This window comes from Mustelus asterias, chromosome 14, assembly GCF_964213995.1.
Source record: "Mustelus asterias chromosome 14, sMusAst1.hap1.1, whole genome shotgun sequence".
Taxonomy (NCBI): Eukaryota; Metazoa; Chordata; class Chondrichthyes; order Carcharhiniformes; family Triakidae; genus Mustelus; species Mustelus asterias.
In genome coordinates, this window is record NC_135814.1 from 39,083,964 (window position 1) to 39,101,671 (window position 17,708).

A 17,708-nucleotide genomic window follows, 5' to 3' on the forward strand; every position below is an offset into this window, starting at 1 on the left:
AGTGGGAGTTTTGTAGTTCAGAAGTGTGAAACCCAGCATGTTAAACCTAGCATGTTAAACCAGGTAAGAGCTGGTGTGAACTTGGTGGATTTGTTTGGATAGAGAGGGTACTCCTTTGAGAGTTAAGTTACCGCTTTGAATATTGTCCTGGAATACCTTTGGGGTAGTAAAGGCACCTTTTGGGGTAGGTAAAGTGCCCTTTGAGATTGTTAAAAGTAAACATGATTACATTACAAGTAAACATCAGAGCTGTCAAAGAACTATCAAACTGTAAAAGAATTGTTAAAACTCATGAAACTTTCAAAGTTGTCAATGGATTTAACCCTACTGGGATTTAAATAAATAGTTTTTAAAAATCAGTTCTTCACGTCTAATTCTGTCTGTTGACATAAACTTGAGGGTTAACATCATAGAATTTGTGCTCCAATGATTGACTTTGCAAACAACCATTATCGCTATGGAGTGCTTGTTAAATGAACAGTTTGATTGACAGCTCCAAGTAGTTATAGAATAGAATTGCCTGTTTTCATAAGAGATACATTGAAGGAATTCCAATGTATTGCATGTTTTTTTATGATGTGGAGTTGCCGGCATTGGACTGGGGTAGGCACAGTAAGTAGTCTCACAACACCAGGTTAAAGACCAACAGGTTTATTTGGTAGCACGAGCTTTCGGAGTGTTGCCCCTTCATCAAGTCTTTACAGGTGCAGACAATGTGAGTGGAGAAAGGGTTAAGCAAGGTTAAAGAGGTTTGAATTGTCTCCAGCCGGGCCAGGTAGTGAGATTTTGCAAGCCCAGGCAAGTCGTGGGGGTTACAGATAGTGTGACATGATTACCTGTTAAGATTCGCATTCCAACCATTATCTTGTAATTGAGTTTGTGTCTATATATGCCCTGTTTGTGAACCGAACTCTTCACTCACCTGATGAAGGGGCAACACTCCGGAAGCTCGTGCTACCAAATAAACCTGTTTGACTTTAACCTGGTGTTGTGAGACTACTTACTATGTTTTTTTATCAATCATAGAATCCCTACAGAGCAGAAGGAGGCCAGTCAGCCCATCAAGTCTCCACCGAACCACTGATAGAGTATCTTCCTCTGGCCCTCAACCCCACCCTATCCCCGTAACCCCGTAAAATAGTGATGTTATCAGTAGATACAATTTTATTTTATGTCAGCATGGCTCCTGAGGTTTGATCATGGTGGATATTAGTTGAGTTGACATGGAAGCAGTAATGGCAAAGGGCGGTGGGTGGGACCTCTGGGTTGGCATGTTGACTCTAAATTGGCATTGAGGTTACGAGCCATCAGGATGTGGGGGGCATAGGAGACATGTGGGGCTATGGGGGTGATTAGAGGGACATGGCTTGGCATGGCGGAATGAGGGGCCTTGGGGTTGGGAAAGGGACAAGTTTGGCATGGGAATATAAGGCACCATGGGAGTGAGTGGGGGGCATGGGTGGCATAGGTTGGCATGGATGGAGCATGGGGAATTTTGTGGGGATGTAAGGGGTGCAGGCCTAATCACTTTTTAAAAAATTTTACAAAATGCTGGAGCATAAGTCAGATCTTCCAACCAGCCTGCTTCTACACCCAGCAGCCTCCTCACTCATTCTGGGGGTGGCGGACCCAACTTCTAATCCAGCCTCCGTCCCCTTTTTCACTATCCCAGAGCAATTGTGCCAATTAGAATACCTAGTCCCAAGTTGAGGCCAGTTAGTTCAGTATTGATTAGGAATTGGATCTGAATGCTTCTGATCTCTGCAGTTAAGCAATGTGAGCCATTGTTTTATTTTTAAGTTGTTTTCAATATTTCTCCTTTTCACTGGAACTGGCCAGATGAATGGCAATCAGTTTTTTTTCAGTCCTGTATAATCCTTTGCCCTCTGGGTTGCAACTTTGGATGGATATAGTCTTGGAGGTTTTACCAATGATTTTCTGCTACTAATTGCCTTGCCCAGTCAAACAGCCTTTCCCCCTCATCTCCCTTATCATAATAATTAATAAACAAAAGTGTTCAAAGAAAATGCAAAAACAATTCCATCTCAACTTAAAATCAGGGCTTTTGTGTGAACTACCTTCATGTGAAAGTTTCGTTTAATACCATGTAAGGATAATTCACTTTCTTGCACATTTCAAATAGTACATTTGTTTTACGGGAGGCTCCTCATAAGAATGAATTTAATTTTGGTATCAATAGTAGTAGGGCGACACGGCGGCACAGTGGTTAGCACTGCTGCCTCACAAACACAGGGTCTTGGGTTCGATTCCCAGCTTGGGTCACTGTCTATGTGGAGTTGGCACGTTCTCCCCATGTCTGCGTGGGTTTCCTCCGGGTGTTCTAGTTTCCTCCCACAGTCTGAGAGACGTGCTGGTTAGGTGCATTGACATGAACAGGTGCCAGAGCGTGGCAACTTGGGGATTTTAACAGTAACTTCATTGCAGTGTTTTTGTAGGCCTTACTTGCGACTAATAATAAACTTTACTTTTACTTTTATGTTGTATCTTTATCTTAATTGAGCAATTTTATAAATCACAAATAACATTTATCTTTGAACTTCTTTCCCCCTCTGTTTCTTAAGAATGGTTTATAAATGCAAAAAAACATTCTATAGGAAAGCATGTGGTCTTTGACTTGTCACATTGTTAAAATTGCCTTTTATTGTGATGTTTCTGCAGGTGTTGATGAATGCAGTGACCCTGCACTGAATCACTGTACACACAGCTGCACCAACACATTGACCAGTTTTGTCTGCTCTTGTAACCCCGGTTACCATCTCATGGAAGATGGGCAGACATGTGAAGACCTTGATGAATGCAACGTAACACCGAGTGTTTGCAGCCAGATTTGTGAAAACACAGAGGGTTCCTATATCTGCAAATGTGCCCCAGGGCATCTTCGGGAACCCGATGGGAAAAGTTGTCGCCAAAACAGCAATATTGCTCCTTATCTCCTCTTCAGTAATCGCTACTATATACGTAATCTTTCTGTCAACGGGGAATTTTACACTCTTGTGCAACAAGGGCTCATCAATGTGGTGGCATTAGACTTTGACAGAGTTGAGCAGAGGTTGTACTGGATTGACTTAGGCCGAAAAATTATTGAGCGAATGTTCCTCAATGGAACCAAAAAGGAGACGGTTATTAACCATGATCTGCTAGGTGCTGAAGGCCTGGCTGTTGACTGGGTTGGAAGGTAAGATAACCTATCAGCTAACAGTACTTGGAGGTCTATAGTTTTCATTATTCTCAAATTGCCATGCAATAAAATCATACTTTGTAATTAATTGTAATTTAATCCAGACTTTTAGGGATTAAAACATTTCTCATTTGTTCAGTACCTGGAGTAAGTGAAGATTAGCAATGACATTTTGTGTCCTATCTCAAATGAATATAATAGACACTAATCAGTTTTAAATGATTTTAGCAGTCCAAAATCTCATTAAAATTGTATACCATTTTTGGATTCCATGGTGAGTGAAGCCAATATTTCATGTTACAGGAGCATGCAAGCATATTAATTTTAGAATCATGACCAAGATTTTAACACCACTGCAGTTTTTCGACCAATAATATGAACTCTTAACCATTTGATACCACAATCAGCACCAGGATTGCCAAGGCTGCAGCTGTCACGTCAAAGAGTCAGTGGTGACTCCGTGTGAGCCAAATGGATGATGGCTGCATCCCCAAAGACATGCTCTATAGCAAGCTAGCTATTGGCACAGAAACAACAAGTCATCCAACAGCGATTCTCTGGCCTGGTGGCAAATTGTTGGCTAGCGGCGGAATTCTCTGGTCCTGCCGCTGTCAATGGGAATTCCCATTGACGTTACTCCACACCAGCGGGAAACCGGAGTATGTTGCCAGCGGAACTGGAGAATCCCACCGGCATGAATGGCAAGAGAATTCCGGCCAATATCTATGTGGATCGGCATCTTAAAGTTTTTAAAGTTTTATTTATTAGTGTCACAAGTAGGCCTTACATTAACACTACCATGAAGCTACTGTGAAAATCCCCTAGTCGCCACACTTCGGCGCCTGTTCGGGTACACTGAGGGAGAACTTAGCATGGCCAATCCACTTAACCAGCACGTCTTTCGGACGTGGGAGGAAACCGGAGCACCCGGAGGAAACCCATGCAGACACGGGGAGAACGTGCAGACTCTTCACAGTCAGTGACCTGAGCTGGGAATTGAACCCGTGTTCCTGGCACTGTGAGGCAGCAGTGCTAACCACTGTGCCACCATGCTGCCCAGAGTTGGCTAAGTGCTGTACGTTGCAGGGCTATGGGCGATGTGCAGGAATATGGGATTAGAAAGGGCACCTGGATGTCTTTGGGTCAGCGTGGACAAGATGGGCCGTATGGCCTCCATCTGTGCTGTATCATATAAGAATATAAGAACATAAGAACTAGGAGCAGGAATAGGCCACCTGGCCCCTCGAGCCTGCTCCGCCATTCAATAAGATCATGGCTGATCTTTTTGTGGACTCAGTTCCACTTACCCGTCTGCTCACCATAACCCTTAATTCCTTTACTATTCAAAAATTTATCTATCCTTGCTTTAAAAACATTCAATGAGGTAGCCTCAACTGCTTCACTGGGCAGGGAATTCCACAGATTCACAACTCCTTTGTGTGAAGAAGTTCCTCCTCAACACAGTCCTAAATCCTCTTCCACTTATCAATGGTTCTACTTGGCTTGTGTTCTCCCTGCCCTCCTTTACAGTAGCAAGGCATTTGCAACTTATCCGAGCCAAGGAAAGTGACTGAACAGCTTCCACCTCTGATACCTCAGATGAATATTGGGCAAGACAGAATGCTGAATATGGAAGTAATCCAGCAAGCAGGGATTCACAGCATGTTTGCTCTCTAGAGTCAGCGGTGACTCCGTGTGAGCCAAATGGATGATGGCTGCATCCCCAAAGACATGCTCTATAGCAAGCTCGCTATTGGCACAGAAACAACAAGCCATCCACAAGTGTGATACAAGGATGTCCTCAAGTGAGACTTCAAGTTGATCGGGATCAGAATCAATGCATGGGAATTGCTGCTGCCTTTGGACAAGCAGTTAGGAAGGGTGTGGAAAAAGCGGGGGACAAAAGAAATGACCAGATGACAGAAAAGACAGCCCACCAGAAGGAAAAAACATCATTCAACCTTGGATCAATGCTATTCATCTGTGCCAGCTGCAGAAGGGGCTGTCACTCATGAATTGGCCTCTATAGTCACAACCGACCCTGTGCAATAAGCAGTGGCATACATCGGAGGCACAGTACATCATCTCCTGAGATGGATGGGTGCCAATAATATCATGCGAAACATTAAGCATTACCTGTTTGTATGGATCAGTGAGACTACACAAACAGTGAAATGGGTGAATAAACAGAAATTTGATTTGATTCTTTTTCCTCCCTTATTTCATAACTGAGTTGGATCGTTCTTTTTCTATATCAAACCACAAAATGCTGGAAATACTCAGCAAGTCTGACCGCATCTCTGTTTTAAGTCTGATTTTTTCTACACAGATGCTGCCAGACCTTGCAATTCCAGCATTTTCTGGTTCTATTTCAAACTTCCAGCATCCACAGTAGTATTTCTCTTTCTGCTTGTGTATAATGACGTTCCTCCTTACCTTGGAGGGAGTTGAAATTTTGTTAACAGTTGGATTTTTTTTGGTGGGAATAGTGAGAAGTGTCAAGGTTAGTGATAAATGGGCATGAACAAAAGCAGATGAAGTCGAACTGTGCCAACTCAGTTGCATTTTAATGAACTTGCTATACATGGATTACTGTACGAAAACATTGAATACTGTACTTTGCATGAGTCAACTGAACCCTGTATTGCTTTTTCAGGAAATTGTATTGGCTTGATCACTTTAAAAATTGCCTTAATGTGGCTGAACTTGATGGGAGATTCCGTAAAGTGCTGGCTGACCACTGTGTGGATACAAACAATATCTATTGTTTTGAGAACCCACGGGCTGTTGCTGTTTATCCTAAATATGGGTAAGAGGACCCTAAATTATTTATCCTCATTTTGGGAAAAAAAACAGACCAAAGGGTGGAGTTTCCACAGCTGTTGTGAGAAATGCCCTCTTAGTTGCTGCTCAAACTCATTTGCATAGTAACAAACAAAGAAAAATCTACCTTGAAACAGCCTAATGGGGCAGTGTTTTAAAACCATCTTTTCTCTGAAAAAAAAATTGCTTCATAAATATTCCTTGACATATTAAAGTGGTAGCTTGGTAAAGCTGGATTAATATAGCTAAAAATGCTATAAACGATTGAAAATAATTTTTAAAACATATGCAAAACTATTTCCTCATTATGAATGGGGGACAAAGTCAGTCGCTTGGAAATGCTTTCCAAAAGAGTCATTCAAAAGCTTTCAGAATGTGTCTTTAAGTGCCCTTGCATCCAAATGACTGGATTATATCACTTGGCGTTGGGAGGTGGGCGTGGAGGAGTGGAGTGCCTGTCACCTTCACAGCATCGTGGCATGCTACCAATGGCAGGGTAAGTGGAGAACTGCCCTCCCGACCAAAGGCCAAAGGTGGCACGTACAACTAGTCAATTTAAGTGTTTCATCCTGCTGCCACTGGCATTTTATCCACAATGAGTAAACCTCCCGTTGTGAATCCTCGTGGTCTCCCTGTTTGCTCAATGGGGACCCTGCTAATTGGGCATTCCTTGACTCAGAGGGAACCCTGGTAGCAGCAGCCACCCCCATGACAACACCACTCCCTTTCCCCACCAAGCCTCCCCCCAACCCACCTTCCTCCCCTCATCCCAACCCCTCATCAGGCCTGCCTGATTGGGCCGGCAACCCCCAACCTCACTCAGCAGTTTACAAGGGTGACGTCCTTTGCTGCATCTCATGGTTAGGTGCAATGTCAGAAGTGGCCAGTATTCCCCGTGCCCCTGCTGGGACTACAGAGCTTCCAATTGGCTAGCAACTCTTTCTTCCCTTAACGGGGCAGGAACCCTGATCGCAATTCATGCCCTCCAAATTGGGCAAGAAATGTGACCATACTTCCTCCAAATGACTGAGGTTGATGTTGGCCTGGGTTTTCCAACCTGACATCAGGGCTCCTGCCACAAAATTCAGCCCAGAAGATCTCACTTATTTTTGGAACTCGTATGAAGGTCTGAAAATGATGTGTCCTGGAGGCGCAGCCAGTTTGTGGGCAGGGCCACTTTCTAGCTTTTAAAACTAGTTCAAAAGATTGGGAAAGTTGAGTTCTATTGAATGCAATTTACATTTAGAATTCTGTAATTTCTTGCATTAGTTATGTCAATATTGGAAATATTTTACAGGAAAAAACAATCAGACAGAAAGTCCAGATACAGGAACAAAAATTTACTTTTAAAAATGATATTACCACGTTGAAGAAAGCATTTTCATTTTTGATAGTGGACCTGATGTTATTAAAACATATCAGATAGGATCGGCACGGTGGCACAGTAGTTAGCACTGCTGCCTCACAGCACCAGGGACCCAGGTTCAACATAGGAACATAGGAATTAGGAGCAGAAGTAGGCAAATTCAGCCCTTCGACCCTGTTCCGCCATTCAATCAGTTCATGGCTGATCTCTCCCTGGTCTCAAATCCATCTCCCCACCTGTTCCCCATATCCCTCTTCCCCTTTTTTTTAGAAATATATCTATCTCCCTCTTGAAACCATTCAACGATTCAGACTCCACGGTGCTATGGGGCAGCAAGTTCCACAAATTCCCCACCCTCTGCGAGAAGTAGTTCCTCCTCATCTCAGTTTTAAATCTACCACCTCTCAACCTATACCTGTGACCTCTTGTTCGAGATTGCCCCATAAGAGGAAACATTTGGTCTACATTTACTTTATCAATTCTTTTTAAAATTTTATATACTTCGATCAGATCCCCTCTCATCCTCCTAAACTCCAATGAGTACAAGCTCAGACTGTTTAATCTTTCCTCCTCCATCAAGTCCTTCATCCCAGGGATCAATCTGGTGAACCCCCTCTGAACTGCTTCCAATGCCACCACACCCTTCCTCAAATAAGGAGACCAGCACTCCAGATGTGGTCTCACCGACATCCTATACAACTGCAACACTTCTCTACTTTTATACTCCACTCCTTTTGCAATAACTGCCAACATCCAAATTTGCCTTTTTTATTACATGCTGTACCTGCATACCGACTTTCTGTGGTTCATGAACTTAGACACCCAGTTCCCTTTGCCCGGACGCATTTTGAATCTGCTTTCCATTTAGGTAATAATTTACCTTTCTATTTTTTCTGCCAAAATGGATAACCTCGCACTTACTAAAATTAAACTCCATCTGCCAAATTTTGGCCCATTCTCCTAGCCTACCTGTATCCATCTGTAGAATCTTTGTATCCTCTTCACTACCTGCTTTTCCACCTATTTTAGTATCATCCGCAAATTTTGCTATGTTACACCCTTTCCCTGCTTGCAGATCATTTAATAGATTGTAAACAGTTGAGGTCTGAGGACTGATCTCTGCGGCATCCCGCTAATTGTATTTTGTCAGCCAGAGAAGGACCCATTTATCCTAACCCTCTGCTTTCCGTCAGTCAGCCAATCCTCAATCCAATTTACTACTTTACCTCCAATCCTCTGCGATCTCAGTTTCTGGATCAGTCTTTTATGCAGCACCTTGTCAAACACCATCTGGATGTCTAGATATACCACATCCACACACTATCCACCTTGCTAGTTGTGTCCTCAAAGAACTCAAGCAAATTTGTCAAGCATGACTTTCCCTTCATAAAACCATGCTGACAATGGTAGATTGAGCTTTGTCTTTCCAAATGATCAGTCATCTCCTCCTTAATGATTGATTCCAGCATCTTCCCACCACAGAGGTCAAGCTAACTGGCCTATAGTTTCCTACCTTTTGCCTCTCTCCCTTTTAGAATAGGGGCGTCACTGGGACCTTACCAGAATCCAAGGAATTTTGAAATATCACAACTAATACATCCACTACCTTTGCTGCCACCTCCCTCAATACCCTAGGGTGCAGGTCCCAGAACTTATCTGTCTTTAATCCCATTAGTTTATTCAATACCCTCTCCCTAGTGATGGTTATTGCACCAAGTTGCTCTGCATTAACTACAATTTTTGGAAAATCTTCATTATTCTCTACCGTGAAGACAGAGGCAAAATATTGGTTTAGTGCCTCTGCCATCTCTGTCACCTGTTAATACCTCACCAGTATCGTCCTCTTTATATACCTGTAGAAGCGTTTGGAATCTGTGTTTATGTTTTCTGCTAGTTTCCATTCGTTGTTCATTTTAGCTCTTTTGATTCTATTTTTAGTAGCCTATTTTTAATAGTATAGGGTGACTGTCTGTATGGGGTTTACATGTTTTCCCCATGTCCTACTGTCCAAATATGTACAGGTTAGGTGGATTGGTCATGCTAAATTGCCCCTTAATGTCCCAAGATGTATAGGTTGTGGGGAATGGCCGGGTAAATACGTGGGATTACAGGGATAGCACGGGGGTGGGCCATGGTAAGATGATCTGTCAGAGAGTCGGTGCAGACTTGATGGGCTGAATGACCTCCTTAAGCACTGTGGAGTTGGTTTGCAGGTGCAGCAGGTAATTAAGAAGACAAATGGAATTTTGTCCTTCATTGCTAGAGGGATGGAGTTTAAAAACAGCGAGGTTATGTTGCAGCTGTATAAGGTACTGGTGAGGCCACACCTGGAGTACTGTGTCCAGTTTTGGTCTCCTTACTTGAGAAAGGATATACTGGCACTGGAGGGGGTGCAGAGGAGATTCACTAGGTTGATTCTGGAGTTGAGAGGGTTGGCTTATGAGGAGAGACTGAGTAGACTGAGGCTATACTCATTGGAATTCAGAAGAATGAGGGGCGACCTCATAGAAACATATAAGATTATGAAGGGTATAGATAACAGGGAAGTTGTTTCCACTGGCGGGTGAAACTAGAACTAGGGGGCATAGCCTCAAAATAAAGGGAAGCAGATTTAGGACTGAGTTGAGGAGGAACTTCTTCACACAAAGGGTTGTGAATCTGTGGAATTCCCTGCCCAGTGAAGCAGTTGAGGCTACCTCATTATATGTTTTTAAGGCAAGGATAGATAAATTTTTGAACAGTGAAGGAATTAAGGGTTATGGTGAGCGGGTGGGTAAGTCCACAAAAAGATCAGTCATGATCTTATTGAATGGCGGAGCAGGCTCGAGGGGCCAGATGGCCTACTTCTGCTCCTAGTTCTTATGTTCTTATGTATGGATTCTCTGACATGCTTCATTGCTGTAACTTCCATCCTGACTTTTTTAGTTAAGAAATAAAATGCCAACAAGTTAAACTGAGTAAATACCATATTGTTAACATTCGTGTAAGTGGTGAGCGTGGCCCATCGAAATGATCTGAATAACATCCTGCTCAACTTCCTGCTGTGAATTTATCAGCCTTGTAGTGAGAACGGAGCCTTATACTGTTACAGGTCAAAAATTCCCCGATCAGGTTCTCTGATAAGCAAGAACTTGTACATGCAACAAAACTAAGTTCTTGGATAATATTATTGAGTTGATTGAAACTCCTGTCAAGCTGCACAAAGCAATTTGACAAAATAGAGTTTGATACGGAGAATTAAAATCATTTATACATTTTAGTCTTTATAACTTTTGCAGATACATTTTCTGGACTGACTGGGGTTATCGAGCATATATTGGCCGCATTGGCATGGATGGTAAGAACAAATCAGCCATTATTACCACAAAATTGGACTGGCCCAATGGATTGACTCTTGACTACACAAATGATAAACTCTATTGGACTGATGCCCACCTGAATTATATTGAGTAAGCACTTCTAAACTTTTGAATAATGAAATGCAAATCATTTTGTCTAATTCCATTTTAATTGCATAAAATGTCAGTATGAAACAATATCATAGGTACAATAAAGCACATTTTATAATCACAAAATATTGGCCCAGACAGTGAGCATAGTGGCAAAGACAATTGAAAATATAGTTATAGAAAGTATATACACAGCTCTGATAAAGAGTCATCCAGCTCTATTCTCTCTCCACAGATTCTGTCAGAACTGCTGAGATTTTCCAGCATTTCTGTTTTTGTTGTTGAACATACAGGGTGGGATTTTCCAGCTGCGCTTGCCCGGAAACCAGAAAATCCCACCTGGCGGTCAACGGATCTTTCCATGGTCCGCCTCTCGCCTGCTACGATTCCCGTGGTGGGCAGCGAAACGGGAAAGTTCACCATATAGTCATCCTGTCATTCATATTGCGGTTTATCTTTGAATTCCATAATGCTGCAAAGATGTAATCTTGCCAAAAACATAATATAAAATGAGACTGAAGGACACAAATGAAAATACTTTGTCCGTTGAGCTGATTTTAAAAAGCTCTGACATTCACTGTGCATATAATACAGCTCCTAAGTCAAACAGTTGGTCTATGATCTTAGCTAGAAGCTATCACTTCATTGATGTCTGAGTGTGGCTTTCACAAGCTGCATAACTCTTCCAACTCTATTACCAAGACCTCTTTATCCAGTTACCTGCCAATGACATACTGTATCTGATTAGAGACACAAATGGAAAATCAAATGACACCAGTTCCCAGGAAAATTTGAGCCTATATTGAAAAATTAATCATGGAATATATTTTCATTTCGGTGCCTTTATTTTGAGCTGCTAGTTAATTTTGATTTTCCTTCAGTAAAACCCCACAGCTGCAATGTTCTCCTGAAAGATTCAGGTAATCTCAGCCACATGCATTTCTGCATTTGCCACTCATTTAATCTTACTGTGTTGGCTAATTGAAAGATGTGCTGGTTAGGTGCATTAGCCATGCTAAATTCTCCCTCAGTGTACCTGAACAGACGCCGGAGTGTGGCGACTAGGGGATTTTCACACTAACTTCATTGCAGTGTTAATGTAAGCCTTCTTGTGACACTAAGGAATAAACTTTAAACTTAAAAATGTTTTAAATTAGTTTTTAAAAAACTTCAAAACTCTCATCGAGAGGAGTTTGAATGATGATCAAGACTGGATTTTAACTGGAAGTCCAGTGCTCTGATGCATTTTGTATTTGTTATTGTGACTTTCTGATGGGAGCATAAATGGCCATTGTCTTTTGTAGATTTTCCAACCTGGAAGGAAACCATCGGCATACAGTATTTGATGGAACCCTAGGCCACCCATTTGCCATTAGCCTATTTGAGGATACAATATATTGGACAGACTGGAACACAAGATCAGTGGAGAAAGCAAATAAATACACTGGGGAAGGCAGAGTGTTGTTGGTGAATACCACCCACAGGCCCTTTGACATCCATGTATACCATCCGTACAGACAGCCAGCTGGTAAGGTGTAATCTGTGAAATTGACATAAAATGTAACATTTCCTATCGAGTAAGTTACCTGTTGTATTGCAAGCTAAATCATGGAATGATTTTGTACATTAATTTCTTAGGCTGATACTGTCCAGCCCTTCCTGTTGGTGGGATTTTCCAGTCCTGCCGTTGACAATCCAATAAGAGTTTTAACAACACCAGGTTAAAGTCCAACAGGTTTATTTGGTAGCAAATGCCATTAGCTTTCGGAGCGCTGCTCCTTTGTCAGATAGAGTAGATATCCTGACAATCCAACGCAGTGGCTTCACCAGCGGCAGAGGGTGTGAACCACGAAACAAAATGGACATCGGTGGGACTGGAAGATCCTGTCACTATCCAATGGCAGGCTGCCTCTGCCACTGCAAAGCATCCCGCAGGATGCTTGCGGGGGGAAATCCACCTAAGTATCCATGTTGGAATGGCAACATGCAACTTTTACATGCATGTTATGATCCAGAGATATGAATAACAGAGGCACCAATTTTCTTTCCGTTCTCATGGCTGATCAGAAATCTGTCATACTGTCTGCGACTGGTGTATGTTAGCAGGATTTACAGGTTGATACTGAATGTTGTGAGCGTACCTTCCTTGGTCGTACTGGACTTGCATAGCTCAGAAAAAAATAATGAACTGAAGTGAAGAGATACCTGAAAAAGGGATCTGCTTCCCCACCTGCCTCAAAGAACAAAGAACAAAGAACAGTACAGCACAGGAAACAGGCCCTTCGGCCCTCCAAGCCTGTGCCGCTCCTTGGTCCAACTAGACCAATCGTTTGTATCCCTCCATTCCCAGGCTGCTCATGTGACTATCCAGGTAAGTCTTAAACGATGTCAGCGTGCCTGCCTCCACCACCCTACTTGGCAGCGCATTCCAGGCCCCCACCACCCTCTGTGTAAAAAAACGTCCCTCTGATGTCTGAGTTATACTTCGCCCCTCTCAGCTTGAGCCCGTGACCCCTCGTGATCGTCACCTCCGACCTGGGAAAAAGCTTCCCACTGTTCACCCTATCTATACCCTTCATAATCTTGTATACCTCTATTAGATCTCCCCTCATTCTCCGTCTTTCCAAGGAGAACAACCCCAGTCTACCCAATCTCTCCTCATAGCTAAGACCCTCCATACCAGGCAACATCCTGGTAAACCTTCTCTGCACTCTGTCCAATGCCTCCACGTCCTTCTGGTAGTGCGGCGACCAGAACTGGACACAGTACTCCAAATGTGGCCTAACCAGCGTTCTATACAGCTGCATCATCAGACTCCAGCTTTTATACTCTATACCCCGTCCTATAAAGGCAAGCATACCATATGCCTTCTTCACCACCTTCTCCACCTGTGTTGCCACCTTCAAGGATTTGTGGACTTGCACACCGAGGTCCCTCTGTGTTTCTATACTCCTGATGACTCTGCCATTTATTGTATAACTCCTCCCTACATTATTTCTTCCAAAATGCATCACTTCGCATTTATCCGGATTAAACTCCATCTGCCACCTCTCCGTCCAATTTTCCAGCCTATCTATATCCTGCTGTATTGCCTGACAATGCTCTTCGCTATCCGCAATTCCAGCCATCTTCGTGTCATCCGCAAACTTGCTGATAACACCAGTTACACCTTCTTCCAAATCATTTATATATATCACAAATAGCAGAGGTCCCAGTACAGAGCCCTGCGGAACACCACTGGTCACAGACCTCCAGCCGGAAAAAGACCCTTCGACCACTACCCTCTGTCTCCTATGGCCAAGCCAGTTCTCCACCCATCTAGCCACTTCTCCTTGTATCCCATGAGCCTTAACCTTCTTAACTAACCTGCCATGTGGGACTTTGTCAAATGCCTTACTGAAATCCATATAGACGACATCCACGGCCCTTCCTTCATCGGCCGTTTTTGTCACTTCCTCAAAAAACTCCACCAAATTTGTAAGGCACGACCTCCCTCTTACAAAACCATGCTGTCTGTCACTAATGAGATTGTTTCGTTCTAAATGCACATACATCCTGTCTCTAAGAATCCTCTCCAACAACTTCCCTACCACGGACGTCAAGCTCACCGGCCTATAATTTCCTGGGTTATCCCTGGTACCCTTCTTAAACAACGGGACCACATTCGCTATCCTCCAATCCTCAGGTGAAGGAAGTGGCTAGGCTGATATTTTCTTTACCGTTAGTGACCAATACGGGAAGGCACTGCAGATGTTATTGCTTTATTTATGTAAATGCCAATTTCAATTCAATTGTATATCAGATGAGTATTTTCCCATCCTGCTGCAGTGAACGGAGATTTGGCTTGTTGCCAAAATCTCTGTCTTCGCTGCAGCGGGAGCGTGGCATGAACGGGCAGTAAGATCGTACCCATAGACTCTGTCCCCACAGCTTTCTTGGCAAGGAGTTCCAAAGAATCACATGCCACTGAGAGAAAAAATTCCTCGTCATCTGTCTTAAATTGACACCCCTTTATTCTGAGGCTATGCCCTCTGGTCCTAGACTCTCCCTTGAGGGGAAACATCCTCTCAGCAATTACCCTGCCAAGCACCTTAAGAATCCTATATGTTTCAATGAGATCACCTCTCATTCTTCTAACTTCGAGTCAGTAGAATCCCAACCTGCTTAACCCTTCCTCATAAGACAATTCCTCCATACTGGGGATCATCTGAGTGAACAATCGCCCTCGAGTGTCCCTCGAAAAACTCTAATAAATCAGTCAGACACGATTTTCTCTTCATGAAGCCATGCTGACTCTGTTTGGTTAGATCATGATTTTCCAAATAGGTTGCTATTACTTCCTTAATAATTGATTCCAACATTTTCACAACAATACTTATTAGGCTAATTGGTCTATAGTTATCCACATTTTTGCCTCCCTCCCTTTTTGAATAGGGGTGTCACATTGGCAGTTTTCCAATCCTCCGGTACTTCTCCAGAATCCAAGGACTTTTGGAAAATCACAATCAATGTAACCACTATCTCTGTTGTTACTTCTTTCAGGATCCTCGATGCAAACCATCAGGGCCAGGAGACTTATTTGCCTTCAGCCCCATTAGTTAGTCCAATACAACTTCTCTAGTAATGGTGATGGTACTTTTCCACCCCCACGCCGTTCCGTATTCTTTAGTATTAATGGGATGTTCAAAGTATCTTCCATCGTAAAGACTGATTCAAAATATTTGTTTAGTTCCTCTGCCATTTCCTCGTTCCCCATAACTATCTCCCCGGATTCATTTTCTAATGGGCCAATGTTCACTTTGACCTCTCTTCCTTTTTATATATTTAAAGAAGCTCTTATTGTCAGTTTTTATATTCCTCACTAATTTGCCCCCGGAGTTTATTTCTCTCTCTTTAATAACTTTTTAGATCTCCTTTGTGGATTCTGAATTTATCCCAGTCTACCAGACTGCTACTGACTTTTGCCTCATTATATGTTTTTTCCTTCAATTTAATACTCTCCTTAACTTCCTTGGTTAGCCATGATTGGTTTATTCCGATCTTAAAATCTTTCCTCCATACTGGGATATATTTTTAAGAGTCATGAATTACCTCCTTAAATGTCTGCCACTGCTTGCTTACTTTCTTTCCTGCTAATCTATCTGCCTAGTTAAATTTAGCTAACTCGCCCCTCATTTCATTGTTATTCCTTTTATTTAAATTAAACATAGTTATTTTCGACCCAAGTCTCTCACTCTCAAACTGAACACTAAATTCTATCATGTTATGATCACTATTTCCAAGGGGGTCTTAGCTGAGAGCTCAGAGAGCTCCATTTAGCCATTGCGGAAGCTGTTGCTTGGTTGGTGAATACTGCACATGCTTTAAAAAAATATGGTGAATGAATCATCTGAGGTATCTGCTCAACTTTAGAGGAGGGGATAGCCTAGTGGTATTTTCGCTAAACTATTAATCCAGAAATTCAGCTAATGCTCTGGAAAGCTGGGTTCGAATCCCCATGGCAAATAGTGGAATTTAAATTCAATAAAAATTATCTGCAATTACGAATCTACTGATGACTATGAAAGACATTGTTGGGAAAACCCATCTGGTTCACTAATGTCCTTTAGGGAAGGAAGTCTGCTGTCCTTACCCGGTCTGGCCTACATGTGATTCCAGAGCCACAGCAATGTGGTTGACTCTCAACTTCCCTCGGGTAACTAGGGATAGGCAATAAATGCTGGTGCTCGCCAACCAGTGATGCCCATGTCCAACGAATGAATAAAAAAAAACTTCTAGGAAAGGTTATTTTGAATTTTTTGCTGCAAACTGGACTTTACATGATAGTCATGTTGATCAAGATATGCATCCAGTAAGATAATACAACTTGGGATCTAGTGTTTTGTTTTATCTGTTTTGTGATTTTACATATCAGAGCTGGTATTGTAGCTTACACGCTGGTGTCATAGCAAGAATCCCTGATTGCTTTTTAGGCTTATCAGCAGTTTATGCAAGCTAGTTTTAAACCCTGTTATACTGTGAGTTTGTCCAAAGTAACTATTAGCCTAATATTCCTATATTAATTCCATATTATTTGATCTTTATTCCTCCACACCCCGATGGACTTAATTGGTCAACACTCGCCACCCTCCCACTCGAATAAATGTGCCCTGCCACCCATTTTGCCAGACGACAAGATTTCACCCTCTGTTTTTTGTCCATTAACTAATAGGCAACCCATGCTATTATATTGCCCCTAATCACAAGTTGCAGGTTGTTGTATGATCAAGCACGGTGAGAATCCATGGCAAACATAAGAAATATATGAAACAGAACAATAAAAAAGGAAAAGACCACGTTTAGCTCTTCATCAGCAACATACTTGGAGTACTGTGGAGTACTGTGTTCAGTTCTGGTCGCCTCACTATAGGAAGGATGTGGAAAAGATTGAAAGGGTGCAGAGGAGATTTACAAGGATGTTGCCTGGATTGAGTGGCATGCCTTATGAGGATAGGCTGAGGGAGCTCGGTCTTTTCTCCTTGGAGAGACGAAGGATGAGAGGAGACCTAATAGAGGTGTATAAGATGTTGAGAGGTATAGATCGGGTGGACTCTCAGAGGCTTTTTCCCAGGGTGGAAATGTCTGCTACGAGAGGACACAGGTTTAAGGTGCTGGAGGGTAGGTACAGGGGAGATGTTAGGGGTAAGTTTTTCACACAGAGGGTGGTGGGCGAGTGGAATCGGCTGCCGTCAGGGGTGTTGGAGGCAAACTCAATAGGGTCTTTTAAGAGACTCCTGGATGAGTACATGGAGCTTAATAGGATGGAGGGTTATAGGTAGGTCTAGAAGGTAGGGATGTGTTCGGCACAACTTGTGGGCCGAAGGGCCTGTTT

The 17,708-nt window shown here is 42.7% G+C and overlaps 1 protein-coding gene across 1 annotated transcript in view; it reads left to right on the plus strand.

Moving 5' to 3' along the window:
* Positions 1–17,708, plus strand: part of lrp2a (low density lipoprotein receptor-related protein 2a) — a 297,083-nt gene that overhangs the window by 211,690 nt on the left and 67,685 nt on the right. The window contains exons 47-50 of the mRNA XM_078228217.1: positions 2,680–3,196; positions 5,856–6,008; positions 10,667–10,837; positions 12,142–12,365. Of these exons, the coding sequence (XP_078084343.1) occupies positions 2,680–3,196; positions 5,856–6,008; positions 10,667–10,837; positions 12,142–12,365 (1,065 nt within the window). The remainder of the gene's footprint in view (positions 1–2,679; positions 3,197–5,855; positions 6,009–10,666; positions 10,838–12,141; positions 12,366–17,708) is intronic.